General features: G+C 37.4%; 1 protein-coding gene and 2 long non-coding RNA genes across 3 annotated transcripts in view; all 3 read right to left on the reverse strand.

Moving 5' to 3' along the window:
* Positions 1-375: 375 nt before the first annotated feature.
* LOC108053621 (acetylcholine receptor subunit alpha-like) overlaps positions 376-19,279 on the reverse strand; it is a 209,900-nt gene continuing 190,996 nt past the window's right edge. Inside the window, exon 6 of the mRNA XM_044460784.1 lies at positions 376-560. Coding sequence (XP_044316719.1) covers positions 398-560 — 163 coding nt within the window. The 3' untranslated portion in view covers positions 376-397. The remainder of the gene's footprint in view (positions 561-19,279) is intronic.
* Positions 5,102-5,746, reverse strand: LOC123037928. Its single transcript, XR_006417694.1, has 3 exons — positions 5,656-5,746; positions 5,496-5,586; positions 5,102-5,435 (listed from the first exon to the last, which is right to left on the reverse strand). It is a non-coding gene; the product is annotated as an uncharacterized LOC123037928 (long non-coding RNA).
* LOC108041426 lies at positions 10,088-10,896 on the reverse strand. Its single transcript, XR_006417695.1, has 3 exons — positions 10,642-10,896; positions 10,482-10,572; positions 10,088-10,421 (listed from the first exon to the last, which is right to left on the reverse strand). It is a non-coding gene; the product is annotated as an uncharacterized LOC108041426 (long non-coding RNA).

Below are 19,279 nucleotides of genomic sequence, written 5' to 3' on the forward strand. Positions count from 1 at the left end.
GAATTATTATTTAATAGTTGGAAAGCGAACGGAAGGGATTTTTGGGTACCGAACCAAAATAGGCCAAGTTTAGTTCCGCACCATCCACCCGAGTTGGCAACCATAGAGTAAAATACTAGAAAACTAGAGAAAAGTAAACGCGCTAAGTGCGCAAACAGTGGTTAATAGAGAAATACTTTTAAAGTCAAACGGTTCAACAGAACCTGAGAAAAAAATACCAAAATACCCTCTAAATACTCTATTAGAGGGTATTTTGTCCAAAATATTGACCCAAATCTAAAACAATTTCATCGAAATTCTTTTGTCTTGTAATAGAACGACCAATTTTTGTCTGTATTAGTTGTTGTTTTAAGCTAAATTTGCATTATTCACTCTATGTAACAGTCGAATAATAATATTAGGTGGCTGGTATAATAGATGCAGTAAGACTATATACTTTCCTCTGCGATAACTCTTCCTTTTGCGGACTGGGATTATATCCTGAGCTCACAAGACGATCAATATTGGTCGCAGAGTAATACGGATAAAAGCAAGCGTGTGTGTCCTTTAATAGCAATTTACTGAAAAAAAATACAAAAGTAATGTATATGTAGAAATTTTAATGTGTACTAAAATGCATAATTTTAGCATATGTTAATTTTTCATGCAAACAGTAAACTTTTTAGTTTTATGGACTTATCTTATACGTTTACAGAACCTAATCATTGGTTAAATATATCAACATCTTATGTTGATTGAACCACAACCAACCCATTTGTCAGATAAATAATATATCCATTAATTATTTTTTGAAATGTAACTATTACAGTTTAATAACTGGTGTGTACCTCAGCTGCAAATTTTAGATTTTTCCTTGTTTATCTAGGCTAGGACAAACACCATATCTAACAAATATCAAGTAAAAAAGGGACATAAATTAACTTAGTAAAGAGTATTTTATGTAATATACCAGATAACACTCATTGAATTTTCTTAATTAATATTAATGTTGAAAGTTAAAAGTACGTTAAAATTGATTATTTCGCTATACTGATTTCTGTATATATCCCCTGAAACCATAGAAACAAAATTATTTTTAAAACCATACAAATATTATCTTTAGCATTTTACCACCGAAATGGAAACCACGAAAAACTAATTGAGACAAATTCGGTAGGATTGTCCAGTCGGAAGTAAGCAACAGGAATATTAAGGAACAATCCCTTAAAAATGTCCTCGACAAGAATGTAAGCAACGTTTTCACAAACGCATAAACATGTAGCATGTTGGAAACAAGGAACAATAATCTATGCGAACTAGATAGAATATGTAATTACAACAAATAATGTACAATTAAAGAACTAATAACCTTCAAAACCGTACAAGAAGATAAAGATAACTATCATTGTCGCTGAGCCATCTGGACCGCTAGTATCGCTTTTAGTATATCAGCGACAATGACAGTTAAAGAATCCCTAGAGATATACATCACAGAGATACATACTTTAAGGGATGCCAAGAATACTTCACGACACAATAGGTGCGTTCAACGACGTGAACACAGAACCCATTTTGACGGCCCCTGATCCGTTAATGTATTGAGGTTGAAATCAGTTCATTGAGATGTGCCATGCTGACAAGTAAGATGATAACAGCCGAAGTAAGTCGCTCTCACCTCATTCGGTATATAAGGAAGAGCACATCATAGAAACAGAAACCAAGATATTGAAAGAAATCCTTAACGGAAGAATAAAGGCGATAGTATCAGGGCCTTTCCTGGTCGTAATCAGCGTGTTAATGACAAGAGCATTAGATAAACTAACGAGAAGAACAAAAGTCGCGTGTTTAGAATAGAGGCCTTCAGAAGAAGTTTTCGGCGAGCTTTATTATCTAGTAGTTTTACTTGTCCAGAGCCCAAAAGACCGCTAAGCTTTCATGAGCTCAGAGATGGAAAGATGAGCTGTGGCTGGACTCGTCGCTGAGGTACTCGCGTTACTGGCCGCTAAGCTTTTATAACCTCAGAGACCGCAATATAAGGATATCCAATTTCAGACATGCGAAAATCTAATCTCTCAGCAAAGAGGCCCTTAAAATAGTTGTACAATAATAACCTAGGATAGGCTTAGACGAAAATACAACAACAAGCTACATCGGCAACAACAACATAACAGACACAGTACAAAGAAGTGCTTCCCTCCTACATAGAGCTACTAAAAGAAAAATTAGGTTCTGTTGAATTTTGCAATGGCGCATTATCTTGGCATCTAATTCAATTTCTGGGTAGTTCTGTTATAAATGACAAACAAAATGTATATGTACTGAGAGTAGACGGAAAAAATATCATTCCTTAGCATTTAGCACTACTTAAATCGAAAACTTGAAAACCATTTAGATAAGATTGTGAGTCTGAACTTTGAAAAATTTAGTTATGTTGCACATCTGAGTACATCGTTAAAAAATGGTATGCCGCCTGAAGTAACTTAGATTAGGTTTGAGACCAAGCATTTCAAGAGGCCTTTTTGAGTCCTACCACTCAGCAAACTAAAAATTTACTTAAGTAGATCACATAATGTCAAGTTTCAGTACAAGAAGCGGATCCAAAGCTCTTGCTTATCGAACGCCCACCGGAATAATAGCTTAGTCTAATATACGGTCCCAGCTTCAGCCAATAGGTGGCGTTTAGAAAAGTTTAGAAAAAATATAAAAGAATCGTTTTAGGCATACTGTTAAATCTCTGCACAAAACTAAATAAAAATGTTAGGACTCGACAGCACCCCTACTAAGCCTCAGGGTACCGGTCAGGCCGGGACCTTCAACAAACAAGCAAGACTTATAAAACTAGAAGACGCAAATAAACGAAAAAACATAATCATCCGAGGTCTAAAATCCGAAAAAATCCATTTAATTGTATCTGACCTAATAAAGAGGGAATTGTTGATAAAGGACCGTATGGAGATAGACTCGGTAAAGAAGCTACACGACGCCGACGGAAAAATGGTTGTTCTGGTTGAACTAAACACAGTAAGCGCAGTACAGACCATCCTTAAGCACACCAAAAACCTGAAAGGAACGCGAGTCTCAATCGAACAGGATCTGAACATCGAAAGGAGACTTAAAAAACGCGTGATGCTAGGCCTCCTCCGGGACATTCTGGAAAGCCACAAAAACTTTAAGGTCACTGTTAGAAACGATCGCATTATTGAAGGAAAATGGTTCTACTGGAATAAAGACGGCAAGCTCATTTGTGGAGTAGAGTTAGCACAAAATGTCCTGGAGAACATATATGGTATCTCATTTAAAATAGCCCTAGACTACGAAGTTATATTGAGCAAACTAAATTCAAAAAACTAAATGTCCCTAATGTAGTACCGTCCCTTAATGTTAAAATTGTATCGTACAATATATCTGGCTTAGCAACTAAGACATTATTTAAACAATTCTTTAATTTTGTTACACGATTCGACATTTTTCTACTATTTGAAACTTTTCTGACCAACGTCGAAACGAGTTTTGCAAATTACTTTCCTGATCATTTGCTGCATTGGATACCAGCAGTGAGAGTAGCAGCCCGTGGACGGGCCAGCGGAGGAAGTGTTTACGGAATCCGAAAGCAGCTGGTGAACGAAGGACACATTACCTTTACGAGCAAGGAAAACGCAGAAGTCATCGAAATAAACACGAAAGACGAAAAACTACATATACTCCCAGTATACATTAACTGCAATAACTGGCAAGCAGATTTTGAAAAGGTGTACGATTTCGGACTAACAGCAGGTTGCAATAACCTAATGATTATTGGGGATATAAATGCTCGCATCGGAAAAGCACAAGCCACAACAGAACCCACAAATATAGACCTCAGGACCAGTAGCACGATTCGTAAATCTAAGGACGAAATCTCAGAAAACAAAGGCGCAAAATTGTTGAGATGTGCGAATTACTAGCACTGACGGTAATGAACGGCAGGACAATCGGTGACCAAGAAGGACAATATACCTTTATAAGGGGCGCAGCATGATCGACTGTTGCCTACTGTCTCATACAAGGAAAGTGGCACGATGTGGTGAAAGATTTGGAGGTAGGTGCTCAACCCCTTTCTGATCATCGAAGACCTTTTAAAAGTCATTCTACATGAACAAGTCGATAGTTCCCAGCCAAAACTCAAGCGACGGTTAAAGTGGAAGGACAACCACCGCCTAAGTTACACAGATGCATTAATATCAGGAGTCCAACAAATAGAAAATCTGAGTGGGTCTACACTGCTAGCCAAACTGCTCAACTTAATCGTAGATGCCTCCAAACCCATGCAGCAGTCACTAAACTTTAGCAGAAAGCAACTGTGGTTCGACGTACAATGCGAAAGGGCCAGGAAACACTTTTTAGATTGCCTTAAACAGCTAAGGGGAAATAATGGGCCACATCTACAAAACGGCAATAACAAATTACAAACGTCTATGCAGAGAGAAAAAAAAACAGTTTTGGATAAATATGGAACGCCAACTACAAGAAGTTCGCGACAGCAAACAGTTCTGGGAAATCGTTAATAAATTAAACGGGAACAAACAGAAAAAACCCATAAAAGTAAGTTCAAGAGATTTGGCAAACTATTTTAGTAGCCTACTCTCCCAAATTCAAAATGAAACAGAAATCAGCTATGCTAAGCCTCTGCTGTCCTCAGATCATATGGACTCCCCTTTCAGCCTTGCAGAAATAGAAAGCGCTGTCCTAACACTAAAAATAAAAAAAAGCTCCTGGTGAAGACAGAATAACTGCAGAATTTTTCAAAAACGCGCCGCTTTGTTTTATACAGCGACATACCGATGCCTACAATGAATTTTAAAGCCATGGAATTTTCCCAGATTGCTTCAAAAAAAGTCTGTTCAGCCCAATTTTTAAAAAAGGTGTGGAGACCGATCCCAGCAACTACCGAGGCATATCTGCTCAAAACACAGTCGCTAAGATTTTTGCAGGAGCACTGTTAAAACGTATGACGACATGGGTAAACCGAGAAAACATTCTTAGTGAATTTCAGACAGGCTTTCGAAAGGGTTTCTCTACAGTTGGCAGTGTTTTCGTGCTGACATCAATCGCCTAAACCTTTCTGCAACAAAAAAAGAAGCTGTACATTTTCTTTGTAGATTTTAAAGCCGCCTTTGAAACAGTGAACCAAAATAGCTTAATGTATAAACTTAGCCAACTCGGACTCTCAACAAAAGCCTTACTAGCACTGTCCAGTATCTATGAGGATAACAAAGCAAGTGTATGGGACGGATCAGAGCTTTCGAAATAGTTCGATACCAACAGTGGAGTTAAACAAGGCTCAATTCTCAGCCCTCTCCTCTTATCTCTCTTCGTGGACGACGTTGTTGATTTTTAACTAGGTGGAGTGACCGTGAATGGAACCCATGTTCAGACCCTTATGTATGCCGATGACATGTGCCTACTGGCTGACAGCCCTGAAACGTTAAGGGACATGATTGTTAGCATATCCGAGTACTGTAAGTATGGAACCTCACCATAAATACAAGCAAATCAAAGATTATGGTAGTTAAGGGTACAGGTGGCCGTCACGCTAGGAACGAAAAATGGCAACTGAACGGAATCCAGCTGGAACAAGTAAAATCGTTCAAATATCTCGGTGTAACGCTTACCACAAATATGAGTTTTTATACCCACATAAAAGATAAGCTCAAAGATGCAAAAATAGCTATGAACGCCACATGGAAAAACTTTTTAGGCAGAAAAAACGTTAAAATGAGTGCCTTTTCCAGGCGACAGTGAAAACAATTATGTGCTACTCGGCAGATGTGTGGGAAAATCAAAGATATAAAGATGCGGAACGAGTACTAATTTTTTTGTAAAAAGATATTTCGACTGCCACAAAATACTCCCGACTATGCAATTTTTATTGAAACAGGACTGCCTAGTATATTCTCCTACACACTTCAGCAGCACATTAATTACATCGATGCCAAATAGTAGACTACCGAAAATAATTGATTAATATTCTGAGAGAGATTCGTTTAACATGTTTTACGAAAGCCACCCTTGGCGAATCGGATCTCCACAGTCTTCTAAATGGGGAAAACTGGGAGAATCTGGCATTCTTCATTACAAAAGCCAGTTATTACAGAAAAAAAATTATTTTAGAACAATTTATGAATCTAACTTAACTAAATTAACCGACTGACGGCATAAAAGCCATTGTCGTTGTAACCAATTTTTGTTTGTTTATTTGTTTTGATGTAAATTTAAATATGTACAGCCAGCTATAGCAATAAGCAACAAAAAAAACAAAACAAAAAACAATAAACAACCTACTACTACAAGTACTACTACATCTTTCTGAAAGTTACTTTTCAAGGTTTGCAGTCATAGAGATTCGTTTTATATATATTTATATAATTGATCTACAAATATGTTGCAAGTGGGGTGTAATAACGTTTTTGAAAAGCTTTGGGATGTTGAATAATTTGGATATACCTCTGTAATTGCTTGTATTTGATTTATTTCCTTTTTTTATGAAGGGGAATAACGAATGACTCCTTCCAAATACGGGGGAAGTGAGAAGTTTCCAAAGATAAGGTATACAATTTGTGCAGAGGTTTACACAGATTTTCAGCACAGTATTTAAGCACGCAGCCTGGAATTCCGTCAGGACCCGGTGAATATACTGGTTTAACTTTATGGAAATCCAAGATAAGGGAGCTTTTGCTAACCTCGGAGAAAAAATTAAGTTTGACTTGGATAAGGCATATGAATAAGACGAATTTGGACGCCATGAAACGGAATATGTTGTCTGGTAGAACTGGGCAAATAGATCGGCAATTGACTGATCAGTATTTGCCGTACAATTTTCAAATGATAGCGATGCTAGGTAACAGGCTGATTTACGCTTAGTGTTAACAAGTTATAAAACTGTTTTGGATCTTGTGAAAACTGGACCCTACAACGAGTCAGACAGTTTTTATAACACCGAGCGAGTATCGAGAGACGGCAGATTGTAATTCGCTAAGCTTTTATTACCTCAGAGACCGCAATATAAGGATATCCAATTACAGACATGCGAAAATCTAATCTCTCAGCAAAGAGGCCCTTAAAATAGTTGTACAATAATAACCTAGGATAGGCTTAGACGAAAATACAACAACAAGCTACATCGGCAACAACAACATAACAGACACAGTACAAAGAAGTGCTTCCCTCCTACATAGAGCTACTAAAAGAAAAATTAGGTTCTGTTGAATTTTGCAATGGCGCATTATCTTGGCATCTAATTCAATTTCTGGGTAGTTCTGTTATAAATGACAAACAAAATGTATATGTACTGAGAGTAGACGGAAAAAATATCATTCCTTAGCATTTAGCACTACTTAAATCGAAAACTTGAAAACCATTTAGATAAGATTGAGAGTCTGAACTTTGAAAAATTTAGTTATGTTGCACATCTGAGTACATCGTTAAAAAATGGTATGCCGCCTGAAGTAACTTAGATTAGGTTTGAGACCAAGCATTTCAAGAGGCCTTTTTGAGTCCTACCACTCAGCAAACTAAAAATTTACTTATGTAGATCACATAATGTCAAGTTTCAGTACAAGAAGCGGATCCAAAGCTCTTGCTTATCGAACGCCCACCGGAATAATAGCTTAGTCTAATATACGGTCCCAGCTTCAGCCAATAGGTGGCGTTTAGAAAAGTTTAGAAAAAATATAAAAGAATCGTTTTAGGCATACTGTTAAATCTCTGCACAAAACTAAATAAAAATGTTAGGACTCGACAGCACCCCTACTAAGCCTCAGGGTACCGGTCAGGCCGGGACCTTCAACAAACAAGCAAGACTTATAAAACTAGATGACGCAAATAAACGAAAAAACATAATCATCCGAGGTCTAAAATCCGAAAAAAATCCATTTAATTGTATGTGACCTAATAAAGAGGGAATTGTTGATAAAGGACCGTATGGAGATAGACTCGGTAAAGAAGTTACACGACGCCGACGGAAAAATGGTTGTTCTGGTTGAACTAAACACAGTAAGCGCAGTACAGACCATCCTTAAGCACACCAAAAACCTGAAAGGAACGCGAGTCTCAATCGAACAGGATCTGAACATCGAAAGGAGACTTAAAAAACGCGTGATGCTAGGCCTCCTCCGGGACATTCTGGAAAGCCACAAAAACTTTAAGGTCACTGTTAGAAACGATCGCATTATTGAAGGAAAATGGTTCTACTGGAATAAAGACGGCAAGCTCATTTGTGGAGTAGAGTTAGCACAAAATGTCCTGGAGAACATATATGGTATCTCATTTAAAATAGCCCTAGACTACGAAGTTATATTGAGCAAACTAAATTCAAAAAACTAAATGTCCCTAATGTAGTACCGTCCCTTAATGTTAAAATTGTATCGTACAATATATCTGGCTTAGCAACTAAGACATTATTTAAACAATTCTTTAATTTTGTTACACGATTCGACATTTTTCTACTATTTGAAACTTTTCTGACCAACGTCGAAACGAGTTTTGCAAATTACTTTCCTGATCATTTGCTGCATTGGATACCAGCAGTGAGAGTAGCAGCCCGTGGACGGGCCAGCGGAGGAAGTGTTTACGGAATCCGAAAGCAGCTGGTGAACGAAGGACACATTACCTTTACGAGCAAGGAAAACGCAGAAGTCATCGAAATAAACACGAAAGTATACATTAACTGCAATAACTGGCAAGCAGATTTTGAAAAGGTGTACGATTTCGGACTAACAGCAGGTTGCAATAACCTAATGATTATTGGGGATATAAATGCTCGCATCGGAAAAGCACAAGCCACAACAGAACCCACAAATATAGACCTCAGGACCAGTAGCACGATTCGTAAATCTAAGGACGAAATCTCAGAAAACAAAGGCGCAAAAATTGTTGAGATGTGCGAATTACTAGCACTGACGGTAATGAACGGCAGGACAATCGGTGACCAAGAAGGACAATATACCTTTATAAGGGGCGCAGCATGATCGACTGTTGCCTACTGTCTCATACAAGGAAAGTGGCACGATGTGGTGAAAGATTTGGAGGTAGGTGCTCAACCCCTTTCTGATCATCGAAGTCCTTTTAAAAGTCATTCTACATGAACAAGTCGATAGTTCCCAGCCAAAACTCAAGCGAAGGTTAAAGTGGAAGGACAACCACCGCCTAAGTTACACAGATGCATTAATATCAGGAGTCCAACAAATAGAACATCTGAGTGGGTCTACACTGCTAGCCAAACTGCTCAACTTAATCGTAGATGCCTCCAAACCCATGCAGCAGTCACTAAACTTTAGCAGAAAGCAACTGTGGTTCGACGTACAATGCGAAAGGGCCAGGAAACACTTTTTAGATTGCCTTAAACAGCTAAGGCGAAATAATGGGCCACATCTACAAAACGGCAATAACAAATTACAAACGTCTATGCAGAGAGAAAGAAAAACAGTTCTGGATAAATATGGAACGCCAACTACAAGAAGTTCGCGACAGCAAACAGTTCTGGGAAATCGTTAATAAATTAAACGGGAACAAACAGAAAAAACCAATAAAAGTAAGTTCAAGAGATTTGGCAAACTATTTTAGTAGCCTACTCTCCCAAATTCAAAATGAAACAGAAATCAGCTATGCTAAGCCTCTGCTGTCCTCAGATCATATGGACTCCCCTTTCAGCCTTGCAGAAATAGAAAGCGCTGTCCTAACACTAAAAATAAAAAAAGCTCCTGGTGAAGACAGAATAACTGCAGAATTTTTCAAAAACGCGCCGCTTTGTTTTATACAGCGACATACCGATGCCTACAATGAATTTTAAAGCCATGGAATTTTCCCAGATTGCTTCAAAAAAAGTCTGTTCAGCCCAATTTTTAAAAAAGGTGTGGAGACCGATCCCAGCAACTACCGAGGCATATCTGCTCAAAACACAGTCGCTAAGATTTTTGCAGGAGCACTGTTAAAACGTATGACGACATGGGTAAACCGAGAAAACATTCTTAGTGAATTTCAGACAGGCTTTCGAAAGGGTTTCTCTACAGTTGGCAGTGTTTTCGTGCTGACATCAATCGCCTAAACCTTTCTGCAACAAAAAAAGAAGCTGTACATTTTCTTTGTAGATTTTAAAGCCGCCTTTGAAACAGTGAACCAAAATAGCTTAATGTATAAACTTAGCCAACTCGGACTCTCAACAAAAGCCTTACTAGCACTGTCCAGTATCTATGAGGATAACAAAGCAAGTGTATGGGACGGATCAGAGCTTTCGAAATAGTTCGATACCAACAGTGGAGTTAAACAAGGCTCAATTCTCAGCCCTCTCCTCTTCTCTCTCTTCGTGGACGACGTTGTTGATTTTTAACTAGGTGGAGTGACCGTGAATGGAACCCATGTTCAGACCCTTATGTATGCCGATGACATGTGCCTACTGGCTGACAGCCCTGAAACGTTAAGGGACATGATTGTTAGCATATCCGAGTACTGTAAGTATGGAACCTCACCATAAATACAAGCAAATCAAAGATTATGGTAGTTAAGGGTACAGGTGGCCGTCACGCTAGGAACGAAAAATGGCAACTGAACGGAATCCAGCTGGAACGTTTAAAATCGTTCAAATATCTCGGTGTAACGCTTACCACAAATATGAGTTTTTATACCCACATAAAAGATAAGCTCAAAGATGCAAAAATAGCTATGAACGCCACATGGAAAAACTTTTTAGGCAGAAAAAACGTTAAAATGAGTGCCTTTTCCAGGCGACAGTGAAAACAATTATGTGCTACTCGGCAGATGTGTGGGAAAATCAAAGATATAAAGATGCGGAACGAGTACTAACTTTTTTTGTAAAAAAGATATTTCGACTGCCACAAAATACTCCCGACTATGCAATTTTTATTGAAACAGGACTGCCTAGTATATTCTCCTACACACTTCAGCAGCACATTAATTACATCGATAAGGTTATGCATATGCCAAATAGTAGACTACCGAAAATAATTACGAAAGCCACCCTTGGCGAATCGGATCTCCACAGTCTTCTAAATGGGGAAAACTGGGAGAATCTGGCATTCTTCATTACAAAAGCCAGTTATTACAGAAAAAAAATTATTTTAGAACAATTTATGAATCTAACTTAACTAAATTAACCGACTGACGGCATAAAAGCCATTGTCGTTGTAACCAATTTTTGTTTGTTTATTTGTTTTGATGTAAATTTAAATATGTACAGCCAGCTATAAATAAGCAACAAAGAAAAACAAAACAAAAAACAATAAACAACCTACTACTACAAGTACTACTACATCTTTCTGAAAGTTACTTTTCAAGGTTTGCAGTCATAGAGATTCGTTTTATATATATTTATATAATTGATCTACAAAGATGTTGCAAGTGGGGTGTAATAACGTTTTTGAAAAGCTTTGGGATGTTGAATAATTTGGATATACCTCTGTAATTGCTTGTATTTGATTTATTTCCTTTTTTTATGAAGGGGAATAACGAATGACTCCTTCCAAATACGGGGGAAGTGAGAAGTTTCCAAAGATAAGGTATACAATTTGTGCAGAGGTTTACACAGATTTTCAGCACAGTATTTAAGCACGCAGCCTGGAATTCCGTCAGGACCCGGTGAATATACTGGTTTAACTTTATGGAAATCCAAGATAAGGGAGCTTTTGCTAACCTCGGAGAAAAATTAAGTTTGACTTGGATAAGGCATATGAATAAGACGAATTTGGACGCGATGAAACGGAATATGTTGTCTGGTAGAACTGGGCAAATAGATCGGCAATTGACTGATCAGTATTTGCCGTACAATTTTCAAATGATAGCGATGCTAGGTAACAGGCTGATTTACGCTTAGTGTTAACAAGTTATAAAACTGTTTTGGATCTTGTGAAAACTGGACCCTACAACGAGTCAGACAGTTTTTATAACACCGAGCGAGTATCGAGAGACGGCAGATTGTAATTCGCACATATTTATTGAAAAGTCTGGACATAATAATTTTTAGGTGTGACAACTCCTTATTAAATAAGGATAGTATAACGGAACACACAGATAGAAGAAGGAGTTAAATGCATTATAAAATATATTAACGGCCTCAGCCATGTTAGTGCAATAATAGAGTTCGGACCAGTCATGGCCGGATATAAAAGTATTTAAACGTTGAAAGTTTGCCTTACGATAGCAGCGAATTCGTTTAACAGACTTTTAGGATTTTTAATTCAGCTGTGTTCTCGCATCTACAGTCAGCTCTAGAGTTGGTTGAAAGGATCATCCGGCTGTGTAAGAGGGAATGTTCTTAATAGACAAACGCCTTCTGGATTTGAAACAAAACACTAGTCTAGTAAACGTCCTAATGAGTTTTTAACATGGTTTACTTGGGATAGCGCAATGTCAAGCAAGCCGTCAATAATGTCATGCTGCCCTAAAGGAAGTAAAATATTAGAGTATTCGTCTTGGGACCATGTCGCACTAGGAATATTAAAATCACCTAATACTACTAACTAATCTCGACCTGACAGTTTTTTACCCTTGCAGAGGGTATTATAATTTCAGTCAAAAGTTTGCAATGCAGTGAAGGAGTCATTTTCGACCCAATAAAGTATATATATTCTTGATCAGCATCACCAGGAGAGTCTGTTCTAGCCATGTCCGTCTGTCCGTCTATCCGTCCGTTTCTTCGCAAACTAGTCCCTCAGTTTTAAAGCCATCTGCTTGAAACTTTTCCAAAAGTTGTTTTTCTATTGCATGTAGTATATAAGTAAGAACGAGCCAGATTGGGGGACTATATCATACAGATCCCATAGAAAAAATCGGAAAAAAATTGAAAAAAATATAACTTTGTTGTTTTTAATTTTTATTTTGTTCTTTGGGGCTTTGTAAAATTTAAATATTATGGAATTACGGTTTTAAATAAATTAAAATCGGACAACAATATCATAAGCTGCCATAGAAAAGATGTCAAAATGCAGCGCAAAATCGACATAGCTTCATTGTTATTGGTAATTTATGCATAGAAATCGATATGTGGTAGATTTGTAACAACTGCAAGGGTATATAAACTTGGGCTTGTCAAATTTTGATTCTTTTCTTGTTATTCAAAATATAGATATAGCTAAGATATCCTTGAAACTTTGGATTCTATCGCTAAATAAAATATCAAGATTAATTTACCTAAACGATATTATGTTATATTATATATTCCACACCGCCTGGGGTATGGTATTAAAAGTTTGTTGTCTTTTTTTAAAAAATTTTTTTTTGAATGCACAACACTTGAAGAATATTGCGTTAAAATTTTATATTGATCCAAGTAAAACTTCTGAAGTTATGGGCAGTTGAACGTAGGTAAGTAAGCTCTTTTTGTATTCGATTTTTGGGTGTCCAAAACTTTAAAACGCTCTCCTGAAAAGTTGCCATTTCAACGTCGGTGAACCCGAAACTGCAAAACCTACTGGACGAATCGTTTTGAAATTTTGCACACAATTTCTGTACCTAAATACGCAGGTACTGAAGTACCATTTGGGCTAAAATCACGTTTTTTACTTTAAAGTGTTACCAAAAATTCAAAGTTAAAAAAAAACAAGAAAGGAAAGCTAACTTCGGGCGGAGCCGAAGTTGATATACCCTTGCAGAATACTCTGTAAATTATATTCTCCAAAAATATTCATATGATGCATTCTTAATACTCATAAAAAATCCCAACTTCCTAACTTTAAAAACACCAAAGTTATGGCATTTCCAATAGTTCAGTTCTATGGCAGCTATAGGATATAGTCGGCCGATCCTTATGAAGTTTGGTAGGTCGGATTGATTGGCCAAAAATAAAACCCATAGAAAATCCCAACTTCCTAACTTAACAAACACCAAAGTTATGGCACTTCCGATCAATCAGTTATATAACAGCTATAAGATATAGTCGGCCGATCCTTATGAAATTTGGTAGGTCAGATTGATTGGTCAAATATAAAACCCATAGAAAATTCCAACTTCCTAACTTTACAAACACCAAAGTTATGGCATTTCCGATCAATCAGTTATATGGCAGCTATAGGATATAGTCGTTCCGACATATAAATTAATTATTTCCTTATTCGGGTTTTTACTTAAGACGCGCGGTACTGCGCGAATGAGAAGACTTAGGTTTCGGGAGGCGATGACCGTCACGATTTATTTCCAAAATTCAACTAACTACTAAGTACATAAATTCTTATAATGAAAGCTAGCCCTATGCCCTGAAAGTGCTGACCCGGCGCCCCGTGTGTGGTGTTGGGTAGCCGTCGGTTGCGTCGCAGTGCATTGCCCGCTGATAGCGCTGACCGAAGCTTGGGCTTCTGCTACCGTCGTTGTGCAATATGCGCAGGTGTCGCTGGCTTTGCATTATTCTCATGCCGGCTACGCGTGATCAGTTTGGCAACTTCTCTGTTGCCGGGTGACCGTGTTAACTTATATACTGCGTGCAAAGGAAAGAAGGGTGTGTGCAAAGTTTCAATTCGATAGCTTTAAAACTGAGAGACTAGTTTGCGTAGAAACAGACAGACGGACAGCCGGACAGACGGACATGGCTATATCAACTCTGGAGGTGATCCTCATCAAGAATATATATACTTTATAGGGTCGGAGATGTCTCCTTCACTGCGTTGCACACTTTTGACCAAAATTATAATACCCTCTGCAAGGGTATAAAAATGCAACTTAGTTACCTTTAAAAACATCTCAACTAATAAACTATTTTTTTTTTGTTTTTTCTGATGATTCAGTATTGAGTTATGCTGTTCACCACAAAACCTTTTTTCAAGGAGGCGCCTATAAAAAATAAAACATTTTTTTTTTAATATTCACAAAGAAAATATTTTATTTACATGTAATAAATTTTCAATCTATCCTAATTAATAGATAACAATTTATATTTCTAAGCAACAAATTAACTTTCTTGTATATATTAATACTTTTTAAGTTAAATTTATTCGGGATATTATGTTTTATCAAATTGCAAGTAATACAAAATGGTTCCCAAAAAACCTTATATAACATGTGTTGGTTGAAACCAAATCAAGGAGGTACTGAAGCAACAGCGAACTAGGTCAAGAAGTAGTGACACAACTATAAAAGGACTACCTTGACAAAAGGGGATCGTTTCCACTGTCCATTTAGCACACGGAAAAGTGTGACAGACAAGGTATGTGGCCTAAAAACATTCGACCTTGTGGGGCAGTTCGGACTAATAACCAACGAACTTTACATTTCCTTTGTATAACTCTGGCACATTTAATATTTATTCTTGTTGTGTTGGAAAGGGGAAAGCTTATTAAAAACAACGTCCACATCCGACGAGGTTACCCAGGCAAAAAAAAGGACGGTTCTACCTCGTTGATTGGCCTAACAGATTTTTCTTCACTCCTTTTTTTTAGTTTGGTGACCAAGAGATTAAAGAATTCCTTTATGAGTGTTAGAAAAAGAAATACGTACCTATAAAGGCTTCGATAAAATTGTAAAAATATATATATTTTCACTAAACGGACTTACAGATGGACGTGGCTTTCTACTCGGCTATTGATCATGATCAAGAATGTATACACTTTATAGAGTCGGAAACGTGCAACAGGCTGGCGTAGCAATCCAACTATCGTGTTTACAAAAACCTCTTTAAAGACGGATATTCTACACTCCGAAGTTTTTCCAAGTAAGTACCCGACCTAAGACTGGGAGGAGTCTTAATTGCCGTAGATTCAAACCTCACGTCAGATGAGTTATTATTTGAGGTATTAAATATTATTGAAATTATTAGCGTAAAGTTACCGTTTCCAGCTATATAAAGTATATAGGGCTATACATACATATATTCGGTCATTGTCTGAACTTTCGATTATTTAAACCACCTTCCCTTATTAAGTGTGTTTCAAATAAGCGTTCTGATAGGGATCAGTTGGTCGTTCTAGCATATTTTAATTTACTTCGAGTCCACGGAAGGTGGATCGAATGTCTTACTCTCAATAGCACAATATGATTTTATTGACGGTTTGCTTGACATATCATTACTTCAAGTAAACCATGTTCAAAATTCTCTGGGTCGCCTACTTTGGTGCCGAATCCGGAAATTGTGTTTCTATCCAAGATACGCAATCTGAAGATCCATATCAAGCTATTATCGAAGTGACAATCGACACGGGTGCCGCAATAGATGAAAAATCAGGCAAGTCAACCAAATGAATACATTATATTCGCAATGCAGATTGGTCTAAAATTTACCCATGCAATAATATTGCATGAACGCCTTCATATTTTTATACCCGTTGTAGAGTGAGAAGGTTTGTTGATAAGTTACTGGTAGAAGGAACATTTTTCAATCCTATAAAATATATTTTCTGGATCAGGATCAATAGGCGATTAAGCCATGTACGTCTGTCTATCCGTCTATCTATCCGTCTGTCTATCCGTCTGTCCATCGTATGAGCGTCGAGATTGGTAGGTCGGATTGATTGGCCAAATATAAAACCCATGGAAAATCCCAACTTCCTAACTTTTTAAACACCAAAGTTATGGCATTTCGGATCAATCAGTTATATGGCGGCTATAGGATATAGTCGGCCGATCCCGGTCGTTCCGACTTACATATATACTGAGTGCAAAGGAACGAAGGGTGTCTGCAAAGTTTCAATTCGATATCTTTATAACTGAGAGACAAGTTCGCGTAGAAACAGACAGACGGACAGACAGACATGCTTATATCAACTCAGGACGCGATCCTGATCAAGAATATATATACTTTATAGGGTCGTAGATTTCTCCTTCACTGCGTTCCACACTTTTGACCAATATTATAATACCCTCTGCAAGGGTATACAAAATAAGATTTGTAAAGATACATGCCCATAGCTTTTACACTGCGCGAAATATCTTCAATTCTTGCAAGTTATTTTCGATTCTTCCTATGGGAGCTATAGGATATAGACGTCCGATCGGGGCGCTTTTCAAACATTTTCTTTACGCCTAATTGCTACAAATAAACTAGAAGTACAAAGTAATAGGAGTACAAAATGCTGGAGCATGTGAAATCGCAATTGGCCAAATGTGCAGTTCCTTCAAGTGGAATCAAGGAGCTGTGGGGGATGACAAAGGACATATGGTATGCTATTCCCCCCGAATTTGTGCAAGGCTACACCCAAAGTATGCCAAATCGCGTAGGCGAACATAAAAAGTTAAAAGGGCTGTTGAAACATTATTAAAAAATTTTTAATAAAAATTTTTGGTTACAAAACTGTAAAATTGACTTATTTTACAGTTTGCTCCAGCATTTTGTACTTCTATTTTAAAATGACTTACAATTTTCTAAAACCGTAGTGTATGAACATACCTACAAAACAAGACTAAGCTTTTTAGCGTGCATAAATTAAAACATAAGATACAGACCTTTGGGTCTGTGTTTATCTCGTGTTTTTGTTTTCTTGTTTTTCGACCAAAAATGTTGATCCGTTTATATATTTCATTTATTTTCATTAAATTATTTTTTAGAACATTTATGATTGTTCGTTTATTCAAAGAAAAAATTTGTATTTTTATTTTATTTTATTGGTGATAAACCTTTATTTACATTACTCACTATTACATCAAGACACTTTTAATTTTTATTTATTGCATGATCGATAGCGGCTTCCATCCAAATTAGACTGAATCCTTAATTCTAAACTCTTATCCAACGAACCTTTCTTTTTCCCATTTTCGTCGAAAACAACGCAATACGACTTGGAACGCAATAGTTTGGTCTTCAAACGAAAATGTTTGGGCTTTTAACAAAGCTTGTCTTTACCTTACGATTGGTTTACTTAGCCTAGCAAGACGGCTAAGCGCGGCCCTCGAAGTTAATGGCATTGACAAAAACAAAATCGAAAACAAAGGCAAAGGCAACATCGCTGAAATTGAATTTCAAAAATTGTTTTTTCATCCCAAAAGTGGAACACGGCTTGGATAACTTGCATGTGTTTTTATGCAAGTATTCCAAGAACATTTGTACATTTCTTATTTCTTCGGAAATAATGCAGTCAATTGTACTTGATGGGTGCGTTTGTCAATCTGATGCCTACCCGCAATATGTCAAAATGTCCGTCAGGTGCGGTACATTCATCTAGAAAACGTGTGAGTTTTTGCAATTCAGGTCTAAGAATTTTTCCACTTCACCGTCGAACTTATCGTGTTGAATGTAAGCAATAATTCAATAGAACGTATTCCCTATTTCAGTTCGTAAAATTAACAATGAACGGGTAATACTCTGTTAAAGACTTAAAAAATACGCCGGAATGAAGACTTTTTCGATTACAGTGTAAAATATTTGTTACTGCTTGTGGATATTGATTCATTTTAGCATGGTAGCCTTGCGCAGCTCTTCTTGACTTGGATCCAGTTGGCATGTGATCTACTGCAGATTGTGGCCACGTATTGGCTTACTGGTAAAGAAACGCTAGTCCAGAGAATCACATAGATTCATTTCAACTCCATCGTGGTGCAGGCACGTGATTCGATGTCGGCTGGATTCTGTTTTAATGGTACGTGCTTCCAGATAGCTCCAGCTGATTTGTTTTGTATATGTGGTACTCGGTTGGCTACAAAACAATTAGGTGGTGATGAGTGCATCTTAAGCCAGTGTAGTACTATGCAAGAATCTGTCCAAAAATAAATTTTATTTATATACCGACCTAAATTGACTTTAACCTTGTCCCATATGTTACAAAGGAGATCAGCAGCGGACAATTCCAGTTTTGGCAGTGTGATGGCCTTGTTAGGTGCGACTTTAGATTTTGCGATCATCAATAATATACCGACCTAAATTGACTTTGACCTTGTCCCATACGTTACAAAGGCGATCAGCAGCGGACAATTCCAGTTTTGGCAGTGTGATAGGTGCGACTTTAGATTTTGCGACCATAATATAGTGATATATTATCCGTTTAAATAGAACGTATATGCAGCATCCGTATGCTCTCTGTAATGCGTCAACTAATCCATGGATCTCAGCGGAGTGCTGTCGAACTTGAATACGACCATTATCTAATACTTGGGTGTTTATTTTGTAATCCCTATCACATGCTGTCTCTATATTCGCTTGCGTTGGAGTAAAAGTATTTAGTTCTTCGATTAGCCGAAATCTTTCCAATTTTTGGTAAAAAGAATCTGTAGTTATTACGTTCCATGTAACTGCTCGTTACGTTCCACGTAACTAACCAGCTTTACGTGGTGTTCACTAGACAAGACAGCCCTTGGCCAAGTGAAACCTTGCCCCCTGTCAGAAAATCAAACAATT

This window comes from Drosophila rhopaloa, unplaced genomic scaffold, assembly GCF_018152115.1.
Source record: "Drosophila rhopaloa isolate 14029-0021.01 unplaced genomic scaffold, ASM1815211v1 contig_218, whole genome shotgun sequence".
In the NCBI taxonomy this organism is placed as follows: Eukaryota; Metazoa; Arthropoda; class Insecta; order Diptera; family Drosophilidae; genus Drosophila; species Drosophila rhopaloa.